The 25471-nt window shown below is 38.3% G+C and overlaps 1 protein-coding gene across 1 annotated transcript in view; it reads left to right on the top strand.

The window, feature by feature from the left end:
- Positions 1–25471, top strand: part of MYO16 (myosin XVI) — a 299406-nt gene that overhangs the window by 263968 nt on the left and 9967 nt on the right. Inside the window, exons 32-33 of the mRNA XM_086482083.1 lie at positions 12923–13081; positions 20214–20305. Coding sequence (XP_086338209.1) covers positions 12923–13081; positions 20214–20305 — 251 coding nt within the window. The remainder of the gene's footprint in view (positions 1–12922; positions 13082–20213; positions 20306–25471) is intronic.

Here is a 25471-nt window from a genome sequence, read left to right on the forward strand (position 1 = left end):
CAAATACTCTTTCTTGAAGTTGGCTCAAACTTGGAAAACAACAGGATTTAATGTGCGTATATGAGGAGTACTGTCCTGTCAAAGGCAGGTATCCCTTTGATAGCTAATAAATAATTTCTATCGGCATATTAGAGCAAGTTGTTGTGTAGCTAATGTCTCAACAGTGGATTTCAAATTAAACCCCCACTGGGGTTTCAGAGATGAAATACCAGTCCCTTGTCCTCTAAGCCACTCAACTTTTCCTCTTAAGCAACTTAATAAAGATAATATTCCTATCTGCTTCTCATTATTCCTACATTATATTGATACAATGGAATAGTTTTACTTTCTTTGTGGCAAAAACTAACAACTTGCAAAACATGAGTAATACAGAAAGCTGCGTTTTCACCTTTTATCTTTGAATGCTGGAAGAATGATTACATGAAGCATTGGCCTTCTGTAACATCTTTCAAGTAAAATTCTCAAAGCATTAAAACTTTAATGAATTAAGCTTCACAACACTTCTCAGAAAGAGATTAATATCTGTTTATATAATTGCCTTAATTACTAGGGAAGGTGACTTTCTGTGACTAATTTTCAGATTAGATATCTAAACACAGAAGAGTCATCACTCTCTGATTCACTATGAACTACTTGCTGTTCTCAATTTGAATCTCTTGCAGTAGTTACAGAAAAGAGTGAGGAAGCCAAAGCTCTGCTAGTAAGAATTTAACGTACAACATAAAAAAAGGCCCGCACTTGCCTAGCTGTAGATGCCCTATGCAGAAAGTTACAAAATAGGAGACAGAACTGCTGGCAATAGTTGTGATTTTTCTGAGGAAATAATTGTGGTTTGCATTGCTGCAGCAGAAAACGGGGTTAGAAGAGTCTAGAGGAAGTACCCTCCATTCCTGTTTGCAGAATATCTATGAACTTTTTTACAGCCTGAAAGATACCACCTTAACCTGCAATCTTTTCCTCATCTATAAGTCTGCAATTGTCTAGATAATCTCTCACCAAAAAAGGTCTGCTGTTTTACAATAATAAACCAAGAACAATTTTCCATTCCAGAACCTCTGAAAACTAGTATATTTTACTGCTGAAATTTTTCTTCGTTTCTGTTACGATGATTTCTTTTTACTATAGTATTTCTCTTCCTGGTTGATTTCACTGTTTGCTCTTACAGCCTAAAATCACATAATATGTAATTTGCTTTGTTTTTCTGTTCTGACATGGAAAAGAGGCTTTGTGTGTGATTACCATAAACAATTTTAACCTGAAGATTATTAGAAGAACAAATCAAATCTCATTTTCAGGTGAAAAAAGAATAGATGTTGTCATAAACCTTTGTTGTATTTATTTTGCATTTTAAATGCTTGTATTGAAAAGAAAATAAAATCCTTAGCCTCCTCCACACATCTCCAAAGCCTTGTCTAGTCAACTAGAGGTTGGAGGAGACTGTTCAGCCCCAGGATCACACAGGAAATATCTCTGTATATTTGACATGATCTTATACTGTATTTACAGCTGTCAGAGAAGGATCCTGGAATAGACAGAACCTTTGTCTGACCCAGTACAGGCTCTCTCATGTTCATACCTAGTCACTGCTTAACAGGAAGGAAGTTGAGAAGTAATTGCACTGACTTTTCTGTTCCTTTTACATGGTCCATTTCTGAGAACTGTAGGCATTCCACTTAAATACTGATTCTTTTTTGCTTTCTTTCCATTAGGTTGCATTTATCTGTGTCCCCTTCATCCTGTCTGATACTGGAGCACAGTAACCATACCATACTGGTGCAGCTTAGTGCATTTCAAGCCCATAGATTTTAATATCTTACCTTTAATAGTGATTTTGATAATTCAAGTAGACATTTACAGGATTATTATTTTGATAACAATGTCTTTTCTTCACCATCTGATGCAACGTCATTGTTCCAAATTCAGCAATATTTTGGGAAGTTGTCTCATTACTAACAATGTTTTGGGCTTCTTTAAATAGTAAGCAGTCTTTGGTAATTTTTATTTGTGATCCAAGATGCAGAACCATGGAGGACTTTGTTTAGGAACCACTACATCACTAATTGTAAACCAAAGAGACATCAGCCATATCTGAGAGAACAAGAAAATTGTACATATCCAAGAGAACAAGAAAATTGTAGCACACTTCCGTTCCTGAAATGAACCAAGAACATGGTTATTTGTCAGTAAATGTCATATCACTTGATTTTACAGGACTACAGGCATTTGAGACATAGCGGAGAATTAAATTTGAACAGACATTTTAGTGAAAGTCTCTGATTAATTTCTCAATTTGAGGAGAAATCTGTTCAGATTCTTTTAACTTATTTACATTCATCTCGGGATTAAATCTTTTGCATAGAGCTTTGGTAGAGAGTAATAATTCTTTTTCATAGAAAATGTCAACATTGTGACATTTGTTTTTGTTTTGCCCTGGAATGAAAATCAAGCATTCTGAAATTCTGGGCAGAAATAAATATTCCTTCATGTTCAGTCTTTCAAAAATGTTTGGAAAGTATTGAAATTGTTTGCCTCAAACATAGTAAAATTTTTCTTACTGGAAATGTTCATAATTAAATGTGTTGACTTTTTATATTTGGACCTACGTAAGTTCAAGAGTGGCCATTTCAACACCCATCAGCTTGTCATTTAGGGGTATGTCTACACAGCAACAAAAGATGAGTTATAAACAAACCACGCTACTTCTAAACTCACTGGCTCAGGTATCCAAGAGCAATGCAGTTGTGACTGCACAAACTCCAGCCCGTTAGTGGCAACGCAAAATTCTTGACAGGACTTGTGCAGCTCACCATGAAACTCTATAGACTCATGTGCATGGATCGTGTTCCAGTTCAGGTGTCGGCATTTTGTGGGACTGGATGGAGAAGCAAGAGAAGACAGTTAGAAAGCAATTGGAAAAAAGACTTGGTCATAAACATGGAGGGGCTCTAACCCTCATTCTCTGTCGGCACCATTGCACTCTGCTGTTGAGAGGGTAAGATAGTGTGTGGAAGTGGAGCACTGGGAGTAGGAGTAGCAGTCTGGGGCAACTGTCTTCTCTCTGGGCCCACTTGTGCGTGGGAAAATAAAGAAGCCTCAAGCACTCTTTTAGCTTGAGTTTTCACCCTATTTTAAAATTAAAAACATGAAAATGAATTTTATCCTTCTTGTGGTGCAATTTTTAAAAGAAAAAACATTTGAAAAAATTAGACCTGAAGTTCCACATCTCATTATTTCTTGTAGCCCTTGTACTTAAGGGCTGATTGCAGTATGATGCTGACGTACTAGTAGTATAAAGTGACAGTTTTTAGCCACAGGTTGGCTACAGGTTTGTGCACAGTATGGATGCTTATCACACTGCATCTGTGATAGCCATATGTTCTTGCTTTGAGGTTCACAGAGGGTCATTGACCGTCACTGTATCCCTTCAAAATGAACTTAAAAACAAGCTAAAGAAATATCTAAATTCAATTTTTATTTTAGAAGCTCACTTCAAAAGCAAATTGGGATTGTTGTCCGAGAGGTTTTCCAGAATAGCTGTCCCAGTTTGTGGGCAGGATTACAGTACAGGTGATCCAAAAATATTCCTTGGATAGTCCCTCAGGATCTGCTCAAATAATTTATCTGCTTAACACAGTCACTTACGCCAAGACTTCCGTGTTGCAGTTGATGCCAGAGCTGGTATGAGAGAGATCCTGAAAAATCTCTGTAGAAGTATTCTGTGGGAAAAGTAAATAGAACTGATGTGATGCTGTTGGCAGTAGCAAATCCTTGTCTGTTTGTTTGTTTGGGTTTTTTTGTTTGTTTATTTTTACAATATTTGCAACTGTGTTTGAGGGGGAGGAAGGTTGAGACAGTGTCTCATCACATAATTCCTTCCAACAGCAGCTAAAGCCCAGCAGTAATGGCTGTTCTGTTACTGAGATACCACACAAAAATGTAAACAAACTTAAATGTCTGCTTTCAAAAAGAACTGTTGCATTCACATTAGTTAGAAGAAAACAGTTTAAAAAAGGGAAGCCGTGTTTCCTACCAAATTGCCGCCTCCTTTTCCAGCACACCAGCAGTTTTTTAACCACGCAAACACAAGAAATAGACTTTTTGGTCATCCAATCAACACACCTAACAGTAAACAAAACTATTACAGAATAAAGTCAGCCACTTCTTTCCACATTAGATCTGAAAAGGTGGGGAAAATAGGAACATGGAGGGAAGAAATGCTTCTCCTAAGGCAGGGAATTGTGCCAAGCAGTGCTGCTGTCCTTCTTGCCCTTTGTGGTTAGTAACAGACCTCACAAAGGCCCACAGAGATCAGTTCCTAGAGAAGATGGGGTGAATGAAATCCCCAGTCTCTGAAATACATGAACTGGCTGCATTCTAGCACACTTGCTACAATAAAAGGGTGTTCCGAGTTCTTGCTCAGGTACTATCAATTAGGAGAGGTGGCAGCCTGTCCGGATACTCTTCATCCATCACAAGTATTTAAGAAGGCTGTTTTCTGCACTTCAGCAGCAGTATTCTTTGTCTCATTTTGGGAACAGATCTAGTTCAAACAATCCAGGGTCCTCCAGACAGGGAAAGAAGGGATTTTCATTATCTATGCCCCTCACCAACTCTGAAAGTTTACCTGACCCTGAGATGCCTTTAACATTACGTCTAGGAAGGAGGGAAAGGTTTATAGCTTGTAATGATTGTCCCTGAAATGAATGTAAAATAAGATCACTATCTTCCCAACAGCACAAGTCCATCAGAGAAGAAAGCAGAAGAAACCATTCTGTTCTAGGTGTATACTTTCCAGAGCTGTAAAGTGATTTACAAAAAAGTGATTAAGCTGATGGTTCTTAAGGGCTGAACCAGATCTAGGAATTCTTGCAGTCACTTCAGCGGCTCCCTTCTCACTACCAGCATTATCTTCTGCTCTGGCTGATTGGTGTCACACTTACACAATATTCTTCAGAGGAGCTATTTACTTCCAGCAGAGTGAATTTTGTCACTTGATGTTCTTCATGGCCTGTGTCTCCTCTCTTTGCTTTCCAGTCTTCGAACAAGAGCTTCCACAAATGCAACTTTCCAGAGCAAAGACAAAGTGATCTGTTTCTGTATTTACCTGCTCCATCGAAGAATGCGGCTTCTGGAGTGGCTTGTAACACCATCTGATAGCTCCACTTACACAGCTCAGAGAGAAAGGGTGCTGGAAGTGACAGCACAAATTCATTGCTGCCTATTCTAGGAGCATCACTGCGGGGGGAAATCCTAGACAATTGCTGATTTAAGGGCAGGCTTTGTGAGGTGAAATAAATCAATGAATAATTATTGCCTCTGACAGCAGTGGCAGCCAGCAGCACATCTATGAGGGTGAGACAGGTAGTACACACTAACAGGCTGGGGGAATCCTGTCTTGACAGTTTTCATCCTGCTCCGTTTCTTTCAGCAAATAAGATGCATCTGTTTGCCTCCAGCTCTCAGCAGACAAAGTAAACAGTCATGCTACAGCAAGTCGCAGTGCGACTTCATGCGGGTAAACTGAGCTACTCCAAAGCAATATGCATTTATCCAGTGAAACGACACCCAAGACAACATGTACTGAGGGTAGCTAGCAAATGCCGAGGACAAGGAATGTCTGGACAGTAAGTCAGAGCAAAACAGGAAACAGCAAGTGCAATTGTCAAGGTGCAACAAAACACAGTGTTAAACACCGGAGCCAAAATAAAATGGCCTGTTCTTATTTATACATTGTCTACCTTTCCTACATCAAAAAATATCTGCATAATTTCTGCAGTCGCCATCTTTTTTTTTTTTCCTCTCCTGTCCGCTTACCACAGTAAATGTAACAAATATTCAGGGTTGGCCACTAGGATTTGGTGTATTCCTGACTCTCCCAAGAAAGAGTGAGAGCACAGATCAGGAATCCCTTCTGTCTGCAACATCCTGTCTTTCATATGCTACTTAATAAGATCCATCAGTTCTCTCTTATTCACGTGTATAATGACAAGCTGCTTGATGTGAAATTTCCATTTTGCTGGATGCCAGCCACGGGTTTCAAGGAAATCAAGTTTTTTCGCTTTTAAATTCCCTGATAGCCCAGGTACAAAAAGCTTCTCCTCCTGTATTACATTAATTTATCCACCAAAATACCTTTTTCCAATGTTTTCCAGATTTAATAGTCACTAATAAAGTGCAAATAGCTGTCGATCTTGATAACTAAAACCATATATTTATTATTGGTTACAGAATGTCATGTTTCCCGTGAATGAAGAAATAATGTTTGACATCATCCTGGGATTTGTTAAAGACATTAAATTCTAAGAAGGGGAACTATTTTCCCCTTTTTTCATATATTCTTTCCATAATTATGTGTTATATATTTTTGTAGGTTTTGTTCCTTTGTGGAAAAGCTGTTAACTTTTTCTATATTTGTGGTTTCTGTTTTATGGGGCTGATGCTTTTGTTGACCAGGACAGAGATTGTTTCTACTTTAAGACTTAGATACATCCTGCCTAGCTTGTGGCACTGAAATTCCTCAACTGGAAACTTGGCCTTAGCTCTCTGTGTAATTAATGAAAAGGAACATGTGCCTTGAAAGAATGGTCCAAGTACAAGTCAAACCAGAGCAAGAGTGGTGTATGACTTCCATTTACACTACAGCAAAACTAGGGAGAACCAGCTCTCCCCATACAGTCAGGGTGAAACTGTACAAAAGCTCAGTGCCCCAGTACCCCCATCTGGTTGGAGGTTGCTTTCCTTCCGTATTTTTCCTTTTTTTCCTGAGATTGACTACTCATTTCTGATTGTGTTAACTAGTGCTGTCAAGGTGAAGAGCTACATCTGTTTTAGTAAATGAGCCAGTGCCAGGGAATGTGCTGGGTACGGCAGCTCAACACTGCGCAGTGAAAGTGCTAGAGCAGTCCCTGGCGTGGTTTTGGACCTGGCAGGCTGGCTCCCTTCCAGACAGATCTGGGCATGGTTCAGGAAATGGCAGAGGCCAGGGACTATTCCCAGTAGACAACTTGGATGCAGCCACTCTGCTGTGGAGGGCAAGTGTAATAGTGTAGACATGGGTCTCTTACCATTTGCCTCAGGGCCAGAGAACAGTTACGATCGCATTTGAATTACCAGGATAGACAAAGCAAGAGGCCCCTGTATTTACCCTGTATTATGAATCCCTTGGTGCTTTGGCAGAGCTGCACAAAGCATCCAAGGTAAGCATGAATCTGATCCAAAACTCACTGAAAGCAATGGAGGCCTTCTGTTGTTATTAATGAGTTTTCAGTCAGACTGTAAATGAGCACTAAACGCTAAAAGAAGTAGTATTTGGAAAAAAAGAACATATGGGGACAGATATATATTATGGATATAGCTACTTTTAAAGAAAGGAGAGCAAAACCAAGGGCTTTGACAGAAAAGAAAATTACAAACGCAGCAGGTAAGTTACTGCTGGGCTTTCAATAACATGCAGTTTTTTCACATCTTGCTGCTCGGAGTCTGTGGTGATTCCACCTAAATGCTGATTATCAGTCATTGATTTATACTTTGCTTTAGACTTTATTAAATAGGCTGCATATATATTTTTCCTTACAAAATTAATAGTTACTCAAAATGTTTCAGTATTGCACTTTAAACTGTCATCTGAATAGTGCCTATACAGGCCCATTTTCTAATTTGATGATAAGAGCATTAATTCAGCCTAAATACTACTTATGAAATAACTGTGATGTTTGGGATCCTACATTTTATGTTTGAGAAAAAAGAGATTTATAATAGGATATTTGGAAGTCATAGCTCAATTAAAAGAGTTTAAGTTATTCTTTTGACAAAAAAGTTAGATCATGTAGACTTTCAGTGCATTGTTTGTTTTTTTTTTTTTAAGAGTGAGATAATGACTCAAAAAGAAAGATAAAAAGCATTTATATTACCATGATTGCCATATTCTCACTTTTCTTTCTGAAATAAGTGAAATTTCAGTCCATCCTGTGCCTTATGACTTTGTCGTGAGTTTTAAACTCAAGTCTCTTCCAGGAACACTGAGAATAACAAGGAAATGAGGATTTCGTGAGCTGCTGTTTTGCATACCTTTCCTCTTACACTTTTCAAGTAATGTTAATGCAATTAATTATGGGTTTATTTATTGGAATACAGAGCTTGCTTGTAAGGAAATAATTGTTACACTTTGATTTGTCATACTCTGATTAAAAGCACTGTACATGTGATTGCTTCCAGCTATTAACTCTGCTGCAGTTGAGGGGCAAATTATGCCCCCAATCCAAACATCTGTACATCCTTGTAGTCCATGCATCCTCATTAACTGCAAGATTAGTCAGAGCAGAATTTGACTGAGTCAGAGATATCTTGTTGGCAAAGTCAGTTTACTGAAATCATAAACCAAATGCTGTTCACTGTTGCAAAGAATCTGTAGGTTTTCAGTTAAAGCTTGTATTCCTTTTATAATCATGAACTCCCACCATGCTCTTACAGCTCTGTGTAGCTAGTCTCTCACAAGTAGGCATGGATGACTCTTCAAATAACATTTGTTACTGGCTGGAAACTGTGAGATGCTGTTACCTAAAAAAAAAAAAAAAAAAACCCACAGTTGATACCTGGTAAATAATCCATCTGTCTGGTGAGAACAGCAAAGTACAAGTCTGAACAAAAAGCTAACACTTAGCGTGTTGGTGAAGATGTTTAACTGTAGGAACCACAGTTCTTTCTTTTCCTGTCTCTTAAAGTATTTCTGATAGTTTCAGAAAGTTGATGGGATGAGAGAGCAGTGCATACTTGTATCTCCAGGGTTTCATGGTAGCAGTGAGAGGTTTACACTACTGCAGAGGAAAACCCAAACTTCTGTTTCAGGTGACTGAGAAAACACAAGGGTGAAGTGAATAACAGACCGATACTTGATGGATAAAAAGGGAATCATTAGGAATTTTCTACGTCTTTAGTGTTAACAGAGGTCCTCCCTATATCTTTTATAATTGTTCACCATATTCCCATCTAAGATACCACTGTTCAACGATAAACTGTATGGAATAGAAAGAATATCATAAAAAGTCAGGAGACACCTTTGTTATGCTCAGGGATATTTTGGGTAGTGGGGAGGCAGGACAGAGAGGGATACCCCAGGGCAGAAGATAAAGTCAGGGCCTTCTGACATGTAAAAGCTTATTGAAAAAACAAATGCAAAGTCCTGCACCTGGGAAGGAAGAGTCTCTTGCAATGTTACAGGCTGGGGACAGACTGCCTGGGGAGCAGCTCTGGGGAAGGGGCTCTGGGGGTGAGAGCTGGGCAGGAGCCAGCAGCGAGCCCTGGCAGCAGAGACGGCCATCAGCATCCAGGGCTGCATCAGCAGGAGCACCACCAGGAGCTTGGGGCAGGGGTTGTCGCCTCTGCCCAGCACTCATTGTCAGACCACATCTGGGTACCGTGGCCAGTTTGGTGTCCCCCAGCACAGGAAAGACACCGATAACCTGGAGCGAGGTCACCCCTGCAGTGCTCAGGGCTGGAGCATTGTCCCATGGGCGGAGGCTGGGGCAGCGGGGCTTGTCCGGCCTGGGGCAGAGATGGCTTTGGGGGCACCTCACAGCCACCCCAGTGCCTACGGGGAGGGGATGGAGGAGGGCAGCTGGGCCCTTCACAGCTCCGTGTGGCAGGGCAACAAGGTACAGCAGGCATGAGCTGGAACGAGAGGGGTCCAGGCTGGGCACTGAAACCTTTCCCTGTGAGGACAGGCAGGCCAGGGGGCGGTCAGAGGGACAGGCTACCCAGGGAGGTTGGGCAGGCTCCATCCTTGGAAGGTTTCAAGACTCAGCTGGACAAAGCCCTGAGCAACCTGGTCTGACCTCACAGGTGGCCCTGCTTGGAGCAGGGGTACACGAGGGACCTCCTGAAGTCCCTTCCAACATGAATTTCCCAGTATTCCTAGGTAATTTTTGCAGCACTAGCACAGTACACTGGTTACAGCTGACTAAAGCACCCTCTTGTTATCCTATTTATGGAAGAAGATTTTCTTCAGAAATTCACCCATTTTACACAAAGTCTGAAATAAATGAACAGTACTTGTTTGCTAGGGATACACTCTGGCTTCTCCAGGAGTCTTTCAGAAGTTAACCAACATGTGCTGTTACACTTTTTCCACAGACTCACATGAATCTGCTCCAATGAGGAGCTGAAGATGCTTATATATAGAAAATTAGTACAAGTGCCTTTATATAATCCAGATTATTTTGAAACAAAATATAGGCTTATTTCCCACCCCCAAGTTTAATTAAGTAAGGCACTATGAAGTGTATTTTCTCTATATAGTCTTCTATTTAGAAACTAAAGGTGTGCATTTCTTACAATGACTGAATAGAGCAAATAGGATAACAGATCTCTATCTAGATAGCTGTCCCAAAAGATATGCTGCATATCCATCCGCTACTTGTTTCTGCCAATTTTTGATGATATTTTAGCTCAATGGTAGCTATCCACAATTCTTTGTAGTATTTCATCTTACAGATATAAAAGAGAAAAGATAACCTTTTTTTCTCCAAAAACCTTCATGAATGCCATGAAAAGCTATCAGTGTACCTATGAAACAAAAGGCTTCTTCAAATAGGAATGCATGAAAAAGTCTTTCTACTTGCACATTCTCAAATGAATTGCAGATGTCAGGCAAATCAATAAATCTTTCGGATATCAAGAAAAATAAGGATCCCAGCCACTTCCCCCGAGACTCTTTATGTAAAAAGTGGCACAATAATTATATAGGTGGATTATGATCTATAGGCAAGTGCACTGACTATTAACATCTAAAAGTGACATTTCCTTTTCAGACAAATTTAATATGAGCTGCAAAGATGCATTTTGCAGTCAACTTGCTTGTACAAAAGCTAAATTGAGCATGCTCTTATAATTGTACTGTATGCGTTTTCCAGCTCAGACTCTGGTTTTACTGCCTCTCCCAAGTCAGTTACTGTGGGTAGAGCTGGCCTAATTTTCTCAATGCATAGCACATTTGCCTAAATACGCAGTTTATGAAACAGTGCCACTGAAACACTCCAATTGGATCTGGCAAAAAATAATGATCAGGGAATAAGGGCAAGGGAGTGAGCAAAAAAAACATTTAAATGTTTAATTCTGGCAGCTTGGAAATGAACTTTTTGACTTTTCAAGACAGCTTTTTTGTTGGAAGAGGAAATGCTAAGAAAGTTTCAGAATTAGATAACTGAAAGCTAAACAAAAAATAAGAAAACCTTTTTCAATTAAATAAAATGTTTCAAGTTAACCAGAATGGATATATAGTTTTTGTTTAATTAATTCATTTTTAAATGTCAGTACTTTGTAAACCAGGTGGGGTTTTTTGAGTTCAGGCATAAAAATGAAAAATTGACCATGCAGTCAACATTAAGTTTGAAAATCTGCAGGCGAATTATCTGTTAACTGGTGAAAAAATGGTATTCCTGTCCCCTTGAAAATGTGCTCAAGACTTACAAGAATATGTTGTATCTTTGGGAGACCTGAGGATGTCATTGGAAGTGTGGATGAATGCTGTAATGTTGGGTTTAATAGCTAGCTTTTTGACCTACGTTGGTTGTTGCTGTCATTATGACAAAGCTTAAATAGACAAAACCAAAATCAAGGAATAGCTCTTTGAGAGCTGTCATAGAAGAAAACCTTCCATTTTAGAGTGCTAAATGAGTGCCTCTGCACCCAGGTCAGCCATAATATGTCAGCCCTGCAGCTAAGGCCAGCTCTCAGAGTGGGTGGAATGAAGAAATCTGAAATGGAGCTAAACAGAGAAAGAATTGAAATCAGCTTTGTCTTCTGTGAAACAAACCTGGTTACAGCAAGGAAAGAGTATGTTTGTTTACCACAAAATGACAGGAAACACAGAAAAGAGAAAAATCCATCCAAAAAATGCATAGCCTTGCCAGTGCAGCATTTCATGCAGCCTCATTAGCTCTGCCACACAGGGTTGGAGTGAGGATGGCCAGGGATACTGGAATGGCAGTGGGGGTCACTCCTACCATCCCCATCTGTTCATGGTCTTGTCTCCCAGCTCTGAACCTGCCTCCAGCAACTGAACTCCAGTGGGGAGCACCACTCAGGCACAGTTGATGGCTGAGACCTGTTTCTTGTGGGACACTGGACTGACAAAGCCAGGCAAGCTCAGAGCCAGCTCCAGGCACTTTGCTGTGAACTGTTCTGCCTTGTGTGGATGTGCCATCAGCCAGAGGGGGAAGAGAAGGGTTTTGCCCTTCTCTTTGAAGAAATGCCTGTGCATTGTATATAGCTTGGGAACTCCTACAGGATCAGACCTCCTCTTGATGTCTTGAAGAAATTTAGCTAAAAGGCTATGACATGAGAACCTGGAACTCTATAGAAAATGACAATTGATGGCTGGAGAGCCCTGAGGCAGCGTAAATAATGCCCACAGGGAGGCTCTACTGGGAGGAATCTTGCTACACATGGTTTCATATTAAAAGCCATTTCACTTCTTGTGGGAGGAGATAAGAGAAAAAAATAAACCCATGATATAGCTGTTGCTAGTATCACCTAATGCGATGGTGAAAGGCATTGCAGTGAGGACAGCAGTATATGAACTCATGTGAAATAAAGTAGAATCTAAAATAGAGGCAATACAAACATTTGTTGAGTTTTATCAGCTGATATTTGTGTGAAAAGAAAGAGTAGAAATTATATTTTTTTCGTGTTTTTTACGTCCATAAACTAAATGTCTCCAAGTGGAACACTAGCAAAAAAAAAAGAAATATACCCTGAAAAATCACTGACTTAAACCTTCCATATTTATCATTGGACTCATGAATTTAGTAATTAATTAAATTAATTTGATAAAGTAATTTGGTTTCTATGTGTTAGTTTTTTCAATTTGTATGTGAAAGCCACTAGTTAATAAGAAGCTGACAGGCTTTTTCTCTGTTTGTGTCAGGTGCTGAAACTAATCTGAACTTGAGGAGCAGGGAAGATCCAAATACATCAGATAGTGGATCAGAAACCCAGGATAAAAATGCAAATAACCATGGAACTCAGTCATCTAATCCACTGTCCAGTTCTGTGACTGCTGAAAATGGAAATTCAGTATCAAATGGTAAGCAGTTTTTAATCCCAAATCTCTTCTAACGTAAAATTGCTGAAGTGTTTCCTTGAATGAGCTTTTTAAGATATAGTCAAGCTGGAATCTTCTGAGTTGTGAAATATCTGTGTTTCTGGAACTGGCTTAACTTTGTATGTGTGAACTGATAAGCCCTTCTCCAATAAAAGCTGAATGTGAAGAAAATAAAACAGCCTCTGTTGAGGAATTTGTAATTAGCTCAGTTCCAAGTCTATAAGCAGCCTGAGGCACAGAGGTCTGAGAGTTAAGATTTCTGATCCTATAATCAATACAAACAGGACAGAAAATTGAAAATCATGATCTCACTTTGCTACAGGTGCGTTATTAGTGAATGACAAATTGTTTATCATTGCAACAAGATGGTCAAAATGGTGCAAGAGCAATGACAGAAAGAATGAAATCTTTCAAAGTCCTAAAAGCATAAAAAGCACAAACCTGTATTATGTAAAATCACAGAATACAAACAAACAAGTATGAATAGATTTATTTCTGTGGAATGTGGAAAAGCAGACGTCTAAACACTTGCATGGCATTGGGTACAATTATCTTCATGCTGAAAACTTAAGTCTAAATATGGTTTGTGTAAGCAGAAGAGTTGTATAGCCTTTAAAGTTAAAGGTAAAGGGTACAACTACACATAATGCAGTTGGTAGTTTGAGAGCTATACTGGAAAAATCAAAGGGAAAAAATATTAGGTCAAGTGAAATACTGCATTTTGTTTTCCAAATAAAAAAATAAGGCTAGAACTGTTTAATATGCAATGTTTTGAAATGAAAAAACCAAGCTTTGTTATCAAAATAAAACATTTCAAAATCAAAAAATTCCCTTCTTTTTAGGAAAACTATTCCCCAAATTCTGCAGTGCTTGGCCAAAATAGTTCTTCGTGCTCTCTCTGATAATCAAAGCAGAAAACTCATCTGGTCTAAGAAGGGTAGATTTAAAGGGTAGATTTAGACTGGATATAAGGAAGAAATATTTTACACTGAGGGTGGTGAAACACTGGCACAGGCTGCCCAGAGAGGTGGTAGAAGCCCCATCCCTGGAAACATTCAAGGCCAGGATAGGGCTGTGGGCAACCTGATCTGGCTAAAGGTGTCCCTGCTGGCTGCAGGGGGCTGGGACTAGATGGCCTTTAAAGGTCTTTTCCAACCCAAACTATTCTATAATTCTAAGTTATATGAGTGTAGAGGTGCATTCATTCCTGTGTGGAACTAGAAATGTAGTGTGACAGAAGAAAAAGGCATCTTTGTCCATTACAACCATGTCCCCGTTTGTACCAATATAGTAAATTGGGGAGGAGGGAAGCATATTTTCAGTATGTATAACAATCAGATTGTTAAATTAACACCAAAACTGTGGACAGACCAAGTCTTTGATGCCTTTCTATGCAGTATTTTCACCATATATTCTGATGTCCTAGTGGGACCTGTGGGAGATCAGTTTTTTATAAGAGCAACCGTTTTATCCCCAGACCCCTTAACTGGCGGTTTAATCACAAGAGCTGTGTTTCAGCTTAGAAATGAAATGATGCTTTAAGTTTATAGTTTGTGATGATTATAGTTAAGTTAGTAAACAATCTCAGTTACTGAAATAAATATTTGTTGCTTGAATAAAAGGCCAGCTAATAGGTGAGATGGGTGCTTGTAATTGTGTGATGTTTTTATCAGTATATTTGCAACCACTTGTAGCCAGGGCTGTTCATATTGATAATATACAGAATCTATGATGCATAAACAAATTCTTTTCAACCTATTGTAAATGGAAAGTTTAATCAAAAAGGTGTAATAACGTGCAATGGAATTTTCCAGTAGGATTTTTTTTCCATTAAAAAACACTGATTCATCAACCCCAAACTTTTCATGGAGGGTTCCCAATTTTGATGCAGCTTTGATAAGGAATGGTTTTGATATTCATTGTATACTATGAGTAGAAAACAAATCCCTTTAGATCTGACAGTATGCCACTGGGTAAGGAATTAGCATTATTTGTGGTATTTCAAGGTTCAAATCTATGTTTTGCCTATCGGACTCTTTTAGAAATAATGCAAGCTTTGATTTTACCCTGGTGGAGAGCAAACTCAGATTATAAATTTTGTGGTACAGAATGCTAGTTTTCCAGCCACCCTTAATAATAATTTAAAGAGTTCACAATATGAAAAACTTTGGTGAACTTTGATTACATGAATTCAAAACCAGTTTGCCAGTTTGCTTAGGAAAAAAAAAAAATCCTTCCAGGATTCGACCTTAACATCTTCATGATTTTGAAATCCGTGTCTTGTTGGATATATCTAGGCTATACTGATATTTGAGAATGTGCCATGAGATGTCATGTAAAATACTTTTTCATTTGTTACTGTACACCAAACTCCTAGCCTTGAGGAAAATAAAAACCTGAAATGCATTATTAAAGAGTTGATACTGCAATTACAAAACTTTTGAATAATCTGCTTCCCACTGTTACACAGTGCAACTATATAATCTACTTTCCACTCATAGAACTAAAGTCTAGATTCATATATTACTCATATACGTAATATGAGTTAATACAGAATCAATTTCTTAAATAAGACTCAACTGTTGCTGTCATGAGTGAAGTGTCAGCACCGCTCCTTTGAAGCATCATGAAACTTAAAGTCACTATGGACATAAGAATCATTTTGACGAAGATGTTGATCTTACTTATAACCTGATGAATTCTTTAGAAAACCATTACTAAGCAGCTAAAAAGCTGGCTGGCTCAGCTTCCAAACAGATTAGTGTTGTGTTGCTTTCAGAAGCTGAGTTTAATTTCTGGCACTGCTGTTGATTCGCAATTTTAATAGAAGTTGCTTTTTCATTCTTCTTCTTTGGCTTAATACTAGGAGTAACACCTTTCTACAACCCCGTGCTATCAAACTGTAACTTTTCTGCCACAAATCTTCCATGAGTTTTTAGACTGGAAGAAAGAACTTTTTTGTTATTTCATGTCCAAACACAAAGAGTAATTAGAAAGCCTATACAACCTTTTACGTTACAAGGCTGAAAGTTGTGATCCTAAATCCCTCAAACCAGCAGATCTTCTGATGGGAGACACTTAAACACTGCAGGTAAAAGTTTACTGAAATTTATTGTCATTACCAGCTAGTACCTAATTAGGATATAGAGGAGTGTTTAATCATTAAGTGAAATGTTTAAATATGACAACTATAATAAGTCACTGAGATGACCTAACCTTCAGTTCGTGAAAGGGAGAAATTCCCCAGATATGTGACAGTTCTTTACCCCCAGTGGAGTGTGTTGTAGAGGTTGTTACTCTGTGTAGCCCAAGTGAAAATTAGGGTAGATATTGTACAGATGAGACAGCCCTACTGAAAGAGTGTTGTGCTGCATTCTGCCTAATGGTCATAGAGGCACGTACTTCGCACAGCGCTATTCGTCCAGCCCCATTGTCATGCTGCTGTCCCTTAGAGGAAGCCTTTCTGGTTATTCCTCCTCTCTTCAGTTATAACTGAGGTCCACTGCTTGTGTATGGATATCCCTGTGAATGGACTCACTATACAGTTTATGCAGATTGGCCTAAGAGTAACTGTAAGAACCTGTTTGTTTCACCAAAAGCCCTCTGCATGGTTCAGGTAAGGGGTTTAGTCTTGTCTAACTTTAGCTGTTGAGAAAGTAGCCATTCTGGTAAAGCAGGGGCTACAGTCTGTTAGATAGTCTCTTGAAATTTACCACCAGATTTGCACTTTAGGCAACAAGTTGCAGAATGGGAGAGGTGTCACAGCAGATAACCTGACAGGAAAGGGGCGTGTCACCATGACACGGGCTACCTGCCGTTGAGCAGAGCATTACATCTTGCCTTTCCTCATGATGCCTCTTTCACACTATAGCAGACAAAGTATCAAGTGGAGATGATCAGTAAATCCAGCCTGTGTGTGAATGCAGAATCATGGAGGAAGGTAGAAGGTTTGGGAAAGGATGTGTGGGCACAGTTGCAAAGATCCAGAGGCGCTGTTGTATTGCTGTTGTTTTGCAAATACAGATGTTGGAGGCCAGGAGGTGCAGGGTTTCCAGTTTGGAGGTAGCAGAGCCTATGAGACTGAAGGTTCTCTGGAACCACAGAACCACTTTTAGATGTCCAGTGATCTAGATCTCAATATTTAAGATGCAAGCTAATTATCTGATGGATCCTAAGAGGAGTATCTGAGATCAGTGCAGAAATGAGAAATAGGAAGTATAAGAAGAAGGTCAGGGATTGAGTGTGGGATCTTCTTTGAAGCAATGTAGAAAAGGCATTACCGGGAATAAGTGAGCAAAGGACTGATTTTCTAGTTTGAATACACATATTGCTTGGGACAAGGCCATGTTCTTGATTATGTGTAAAAAATAGAATGCATTTCTTTCGTTTAACTTCTCCAGTTAGATATTTTTGATTGAATCGTATTCCTCGCTATCATTTTCACCATCACATATAATTGCAGTAATAATGTTAGCAAGCGTCATTTTGCCAAAAAATTGCCAAATTAGGCTTACTTTTGGTAACTTGAGAATAGTTGCAAGAAAGCCCAGTTGAGATGGTGTAAATTTGCTCCAGCCTGAACCCCTGATTAACTTATGTTCTTGTAGTTCTGCCCCTGCCCCTGCTAAACTGATGCTTCCAACCTTGTGCTGAATTAAGCAAGGTCTTATTCAGTGCACAGCTGTGGTATCCTAATATTTACTTAGGTGTACGTAAAGGAAAACTCTCAGAATGTAATCAACTACTCCATTTATCTTTCCAAACTCCACCAAGCCTCTGCTTGCCATGTCTGTGACGACGTGCTGTTGTTGTACATGGAAACTTTACTTATTTGATAAGACCTCTTATCAAAGTGCTTTTCATAGAAATAAACACAAAATCGTTGATAACCTTATTCTAAGCTCAAGGCTGTCATGGATGGTAGATCCTAAAGAGTATTAATATAGTGCAAAACCAATATCTTTTTCAAAACATGCTGTTGGCCTAGGAAAGTATTTTCATTCATTTATGGTGGTCTAGAATTATGTAAATATTTTACATTGTATCTTTTATTTGAATTAAATTGGTAACACCCACTTTAAAAAGGCATTTTGCGTTAAAAAGTGGATAATATTTTATTCCTTTGTTTGAGATGTATCCAAACTGAATTCATGTGAATAAGTTTTCGTCAACACAAAACAAATGCCTTTTTTCAGATAATTTCCTGAACTAATAAAACTGGAATTTTGGTGGGAAATTTATTTCCAGCATTTCATTTGACAAAAAACATGTGGTTTTGCTGAGGGAGAGAGATTGGAGGACAGGGAATTTAATATAGCTAAGAAAGGAATAGCGGTAATTTACATACATTTTACAAGCCTAGTACACTGGAGACCTTGAACATCAGACCCTGCCACAGTACATACTTAATATATCATGGACTAGCTTCAAAAAGTGATAACTCCACCTCAAAAGAGCATGTAGTTCAAATCACTGAGAGATCAGGGTCAGACTCCCTCTCTCACCAGGCAGAAAAGGACTGAAGTGCTGGATTCTCACGTGATTTTACCTGGCTCCTGAGCTGCAAGCAGGGGTTCCACCTTCTTCACTGCCTGTGTGTGTCCAGAGGAAGTCCAGACAATTTGAAGCTGTAGAAAAAGATCATACTCATGAAGACTTCATGCAAGCTTTATTCAGAAGAACAAATTTTAAAAAAAAAGATGTCACTAGTTACAGAGCTGTGGAGATGCACCATTATAAGGGGGAAACTAAAAGGAAGGCCAGAAAGGAATAAGGATCATTCCTTCTCTTTAAAATTCTTGTGTTTTTCTCACAAAATCATGATATTTTATGGGATATTCATGCAATTTATATATTCATGAGTTACATCGTATATCAGTAACCATGTAAGAGTTAATGCTCATTTATCAAAATAAAAAAAAAAAATAAAAAAACATTTTAAATACTGAAAATAGCAGGCTGGAAGACAAGCATATATCACAGTGTGTTTCTATGCCAGTTTCGTGATTGAACAAGAAACTGAACATGAACATGAAACAGAACTATGTCTAGTGCAGTACATAATCCCATAACTAGTTTATGATTCATTGCATTTGAACTTTGAATTGTTTCCATTAGGATTCTGTGTATGTCGTGTATAATATGCAGAGTGGAGCTCGTCTTGTTTTTTCTTACCTAAGAGTTACATATCTATGCCCAGAATCACCTCACCTAGTTTTAGCACACGAAGGGTAGATGCCTAGTCTAATCAAATACTTCAGATTAGATGTCAACCACCTCTAGTTAGTAAATCTCAGATGTTCTACTAAGAACCTGACCTACCATGGTGTCTGTGATTCTAGTTTGTGAGAGGCTTAATAATGCCTATCGTGGACTCACCGTGTTTCTGATTCTGCCTTTGCTTCCCTCATCCTGCCTTTCAGATCCTCTGTAGTGCTATGTGAATGGTCTTCCCACTCCGGCAGAAGTGATGGGGAAGCACCAGCAGTGAGCCTGTCTTTAGGATCACTGTGCAGAGGTGTTTGTTTCTCTTGATTACAGAGGGAGACTATCTGGCTTTTTTACACTGAATGACTGGTTTTTACACAGCTAAATTTTGGGCAGTTAATTCCCACATGGAGAGTGCACAACAAGCACAAGAATTACAAAAATACTCGGTACTGAGGAGATGAAGTTGTAATTCCTGGACCTACTATCGACTTCTCATATGACCTAAAGACTTTAATTTGAGAACATACTGCAGGCCTGTTTTTCATTCCCTTTGCATTGCTTCTGCGATGAACAGCAGCCAGGGGAAGAGGAGCCAGGGATTTCCGCATTGCAGGAGGAATCCCTGGCCAGTGTATAGGTAATGCATTATTTGTAGGTTCTTTCAGTACAATTGCTCCTTCTGTAAACCAGCATGCATACCTATGATGCTATTCATAATTGGTAAAAAATAATCGTTCCGGTTCCAGTAAGCATGGAAATAGTAAATATCCAAGCAAATGTGTGATTTTTTTCGTTCCTTTTTAGTAAAACGCATCAAGAACTTTTGAATCACATGCTGAAATCAGACAATGATTTGATTCAGAACCTGAATGGCAGGTTATAAATTAGCATTGTTCTGCTTTAGGTTTACCAGAGGAAAACGAATATTCAAGACTGTCGGCTAGCACTACGGCAGGCTCATCGATTCAAAGACACAGGGAGAGCCACACTAGTCAGGTAAATATTTCACTGATGGTCTACTAGAACCAGTAAAAGAGAAAAAAACCATAGTAGCTGCATGTTGAAAGCTGTCTTGATTCAAATTTGTGTGTTGGCATTCAAAAATGCAGACTTCTTTTACAGGTTTGTGTTCAGCTAAGGACAGTAATGAATTTACTGTTAATTTTTTTTGCTGGGAGGATAATCACCCTGAAAAGTTCTCATAGTAGAGTTCAAAGTTTATGAAACTTCCTGTTGTTGACTGTGAGGATGCTATTTTCAGGCAGGAAATATGTCTCTTCAACCTGAGAGGACCAAGATGTTATCTCTCTCATGATATTCATTCATAACAGAAAGACTTGAATGATAATGAGCCTCATAGGAATAAATGCATGATTATATCATCCTTTTGCATATAAAAGCAGTGAAGACTATAAAAGAGGTCTTCACTGGTTTAATGCAAATACTACTAAGTAAAAATCAAAATCAAAATATCTATCGATTAAAACAGCAATAGGTACTGAGGTAGTGTGAAGTTTGCACTTTGGTTCTTTTAAAATTTCTGTTTAATTAATGTCACTTTAAAGTAGCAACACAAAATTAAGTTTTATGTGCATTAAGTGGACAAAAAGGAATAAAATTTGTCATATTTTCTTCACTCTTTTTTCAGCATTTTACATATAAGGTGAAATATTTTACTTTCTAAGTAGCCAATTTAGGCATGAAGGTATATAAGAATTTTTATCTTATTTCACTTAAATGACGTTGGTGTATTCTTCTTTTGTCTTTATGTCTTCAGTCCACTTTTCTAAAAGGGTAGTCCTGAATAATTTTTTTTTTTTTGAGATGATTGTAAGGATTTTATAGTAAAGTCAAATATCATCCAAAGAGAAAATATGTTGGAGCCGAGAGTATTTCCTCAACAGAAACCCCTCATTAACCAATGGTACAGTTTCCAAACTATTTTACCAGAAGGTAAGGGAAGTGCTTTATCACATTTGAAATCTACTTGTTTTCTGCAGGGGACAGCTGACATTTCATTACAACAAAATACTGACCCTAACTAAGTGAATGAATGTTTAGCCATTGACTCCAACAGGAGTGGGGTTCAACCTTCAACATCATATTCAGTCTTAACGTAACTTTCAAAAGCAACAGGTTTTAGCTACGTAAGTATGTGAGCAAACTAGTACAAAAGTTGTCTTTTTTTTTTTCTGCCCCACTGTCCGAAGCACAGGCATAACTACAGTGCCCATCCCAAATTGAAAAATTGTGCCAAGACAGTACTCAGCACTGTGTTAATCTCTTCAGATCCATAAGTGAGGCTGGCCAGAGCTGCCCTGGCACACATAGGACCGTACCCATCTTGCACACAATAACAAATCTTTGCCATTACTGTACCTCTCAGATTCTCAAAGTGTACTTTGACCATATTGTGAAGAAATACTTAAAGGTTTACTATCTCCAGATCAGTATACTGGATGAGGTTATGGGATTATGAAGACGACTGAAAGCAATCTTTTCAACTTTCTCCATTACATTTTTTAATGATCAACCAAATACTTATTGGCCAAAGAGCCCTCTCTAGTGAATGAAAAATCCAAGTCCCAGACACTGCTCCAGTTATGAACCTCACATAGTGAGACACTTTTGCCCTGGAGCACCTTACACCTCTGTTGCTAAAATGTTTGCCTGGGTTCAAGGAGGATCATGTTTAAATTACTACATCAGTGCAGTATGTGGAGAGTTACATGAAAGGAGAGCCTTTATCTTCTTCTTATCTTTACAAATGGAAACTGTATCCTTATGTGAAATTAGTCTGCAACATTTAAATGGTTTATTTTAGAAGCAAGTCTTTAACCATTTGCACACTTGTATTTTTGATTTTTTCCAAAACTGCTTGCCAAAAGCTGAACACCACTTCAATTCAATACTTTGAAATGTCACTTTTCAGTAAATAGATGTTTTGCCAAAGTGTTTCACAAATCTTTAAAATAGATTCCAGGCCATGTACTCAGAATTACATGCAGGGACAATCCTTAAATGCAAGCTCAACAACAACTGTGATAAGTTTAGAGAAGAAACCTGCAGTTCTGTGATTTTTGATACAATTGCCTTAATGAATAAACATCTTCTAAAATGATGTTGCCAAAAGAAAAAGAAAAAATCTTCCTCCCACAAAAAGGAAAAAAAGTCTGTGCTCACAGAGCTGAGAATTTTTACTGTAAAAAGCAATCCTCACCATTTCCAAAGCATGGCATATATTTGAAAATGATTTGTTTTAATTACAGTTGACATTTCTTAGCATGCTGCTGGTGACTCTAGCAGCGTACAACCCTATTGTAAAAGTCTTTGCCAGGCTTCACTGCAGTAACCTTATCACTTTAAAGTAATTCTTGCACAGACGTACGAAATAGGACAGATTGTTTCACAGATCTGTGAAGGTACTGATTGACTAATTGCTTTAGAGAGAGAAACATAGACTGGGTCCTTGGATTTCTTGGCAGACACTCTGTCATTTCAGCTAAAGGAAAGTGGTTCATTAGCTTTCAGGGACTTCTAATATTTATGGGGTTTTTTAATATCTCCTTGCTAGTTCCTTACTGAAGTGACAGGAGTTAATTTCATTTTTGTCACAGGATCTCAAGGCTCATATATATCCAACTAAAGTTTAGGCATTATGGCTTATGGTACCATCATGTTGTCACATCAGGTGGTAATTACCTGCATCACTGCCTGATACTTCCTGCACACTGCAAACCTACACACTTCAGAGAGCAAATTCTTCAGCTCAATATCTGTCGACATGCATCATAAGGATCAATCTTTTAACAAACACTTTCAGAAGCAATTACTGAGTATAAAATATCATGCAGACATGAACTCAGCAACTTAACTAATCATCTCTAAAGTAAAGTCTCCTGAAAACATTCAAAAAAAATTCACTGCTGGCCATAAACGCTGCTTTTCCAGGGCAATGGTTACTTAGAGGTCAATTTTTATCAAAATGAAAAAGGACAAAAAATTGAAATAATTGTTAAAATACTTACAAAATATTTCTCATTTGAAAGTTATAGAATAAAATTCTACTTTCTTCTGCCAGAAAAAGGGGAAGAATATTAAAAATAAAGTTTAATTTTTGTCCCATCAGAAATGGAAGAACTTGCATCAAAAGACATTAAAATCTTGCATGTAAAAGGAACAATAAAGTATGGGGGTTTTAATCTAATACGTTTTCTTTCACATTGTTCTGTGGCTGTCCAATTGTAGATTTCCAAGTAACTATATCTTTAGGTTGCAAATAAGTACCCCATAAAACCATAAAGAACCTAACATCTGATATTATACTGTAGCATCTTCTTCATCCTCAGTGAAGATGAAAACTGAACCATGAATTTCTGGTTCAAACCAGTCATCAAGAAGTTTCATGTGCTTTAGCTGGTTCAGATAACAGATCTTTAAGAAACTATTTGTTAGCAGAGCCACACATTCTTTTCACCAACCCAGAACACCAGCTTCCATGTATTTTGTGTTTTCCTTGTAAACCAAAACATTCTAGTCAAGGAAATCTTTAAAATGTAAACTAGAAATTTACAGTAAAATGGTACCACAGGAAACAATATCCTAATCTACAAGAAAACCTATGTTGCTTTTAGTGACTAAGCTCACATATATCAGCTGCAAGGCCTGCCTCTAAGTCAGCCGCTACAGAAAACCTATTGGTAGCTATGCTGAACAGCAGAAAAACAGGAAAATTCCTTTTCCAAACTTGACTTAAAATTACTGGTTTAAATTTTTTTAAATGCTTTTTGTTTCAAATTGCTTCAGTGATTTGTTTAAACAGTTTGGGACTTCCAAATGTGCCTGGATATGTAGTCCTGAATTCTCATCCCATAATTTCATTCCAGAGACAAAGAAACCACTAAAATGGAAGAGATGTTTTTTCTGGTTTGTGCCATAATCTTGCTTAAATAGAAAATTTTGCTATGACTAAGAGTCACTTCTACTCAGTGACACTCCAGGCAGTGATCCCAAAGCATACTGGAGACTACAAATGTTGAAATTGCTTAGCAGGGTCTAAAACTCAAAACCTCCTCTAAAATAAAAAAGCTTTATAAAATACTACCTCTGTGCAATTTTTCCTCTTACACAAAGCATTTCTCAGTTCCTTAGCCAATCCAACGGGCTCTCTTCTCCAGAATGTATTTATTGCTTCCTCTGTTCTCAATAGCTCCTGTGAGTGTGTATGTTTAAAAGATGAAGCATTAAGACTGTTGAAATACATAAGTTCTTTGGAATGTCAGCAACAGCAGCAAGATGAAATCACACAAAAGCTAAGCGGCCCTGTCATCTTCTTTTTCACAGAACCAGGCCTGTATTTTTTTTTATTTTTGGTAAAAATATTTTAAAGTTGTTATTAACATTCACTACAAAGTGGGATGTGGTGTGAGAAAGATACAGTGGAATGAAGAAAAGCAGGCCAGCTAAAAAACTCCTCGTTTCTTATGTGGGCAGCAAGAAGCAACATGGTCTGTCTGTAACAGGATGAGATGGACAACCTGGAGATAATGAACAGATGGGAAGTGAGGGGCAGATTAAAGACTAGAGTGATAATAAGCGTGTGTGTGGGGCGGGAGTGGGGAGAAAAACAGGCACCAGCTAAAGGATGATTCAGAGAAGTAAGGTTGGAGGAAGAATAAAATGACTGAGAGAGAAGGTAAATAATAAAACAGAATAGAGGATTTAGAAAGAGGAAAGAAGGAAGAGCTAGGGGGAGGGAGAACTCAAGAAGTGAGAAAAACAACTAAAAGAAATATAAAAAACCAGGAGGGAAAGAACCAAGGACAGAGCACAAGGTGGTGGAATAAAAAGAGAGAGGGACTAAAAAAGTAGAAAATCTGTGTGATGTTCCAGGTGTGATATTCATATTCATACACATATCAGTGAGATCTTTTATGTTCCAGAAAATAAAAATAATTGTAATAATCCACCTACATTTATAGGGTTGCTTTCTATGCAAGTTGGTTCACAATCAAAGTCTTGTGAAGATTCATCCATCTGAGAAGAAAGGTAGAAATTTTCTCATTGAAATCTGCAAAGCCTCTTTGTGCAGTTTAGCTTCCTAATGGCTGGATGTTGGCTTATTTATAATCAGGTGATGTCACACGTGTTCAGCATCCTATG

The sequence above is a fragment of the Leptosomus discolor genome, chromosome 1, assembly GCF_034619465.1.
Source record: "Leptosomus discolor isolate bLepDis1 chromosome 1, bLepDis1.hap2, whole genome shotgun sequence".
In the NCBI taxonomy this organism is placed as follows: domain Eukaryota; kingdom Metazoa; phylum Chordata; class Aves; order Leptosomiformes; family Leptosomidae; genus Leptosomus; species Leptosomus discolor.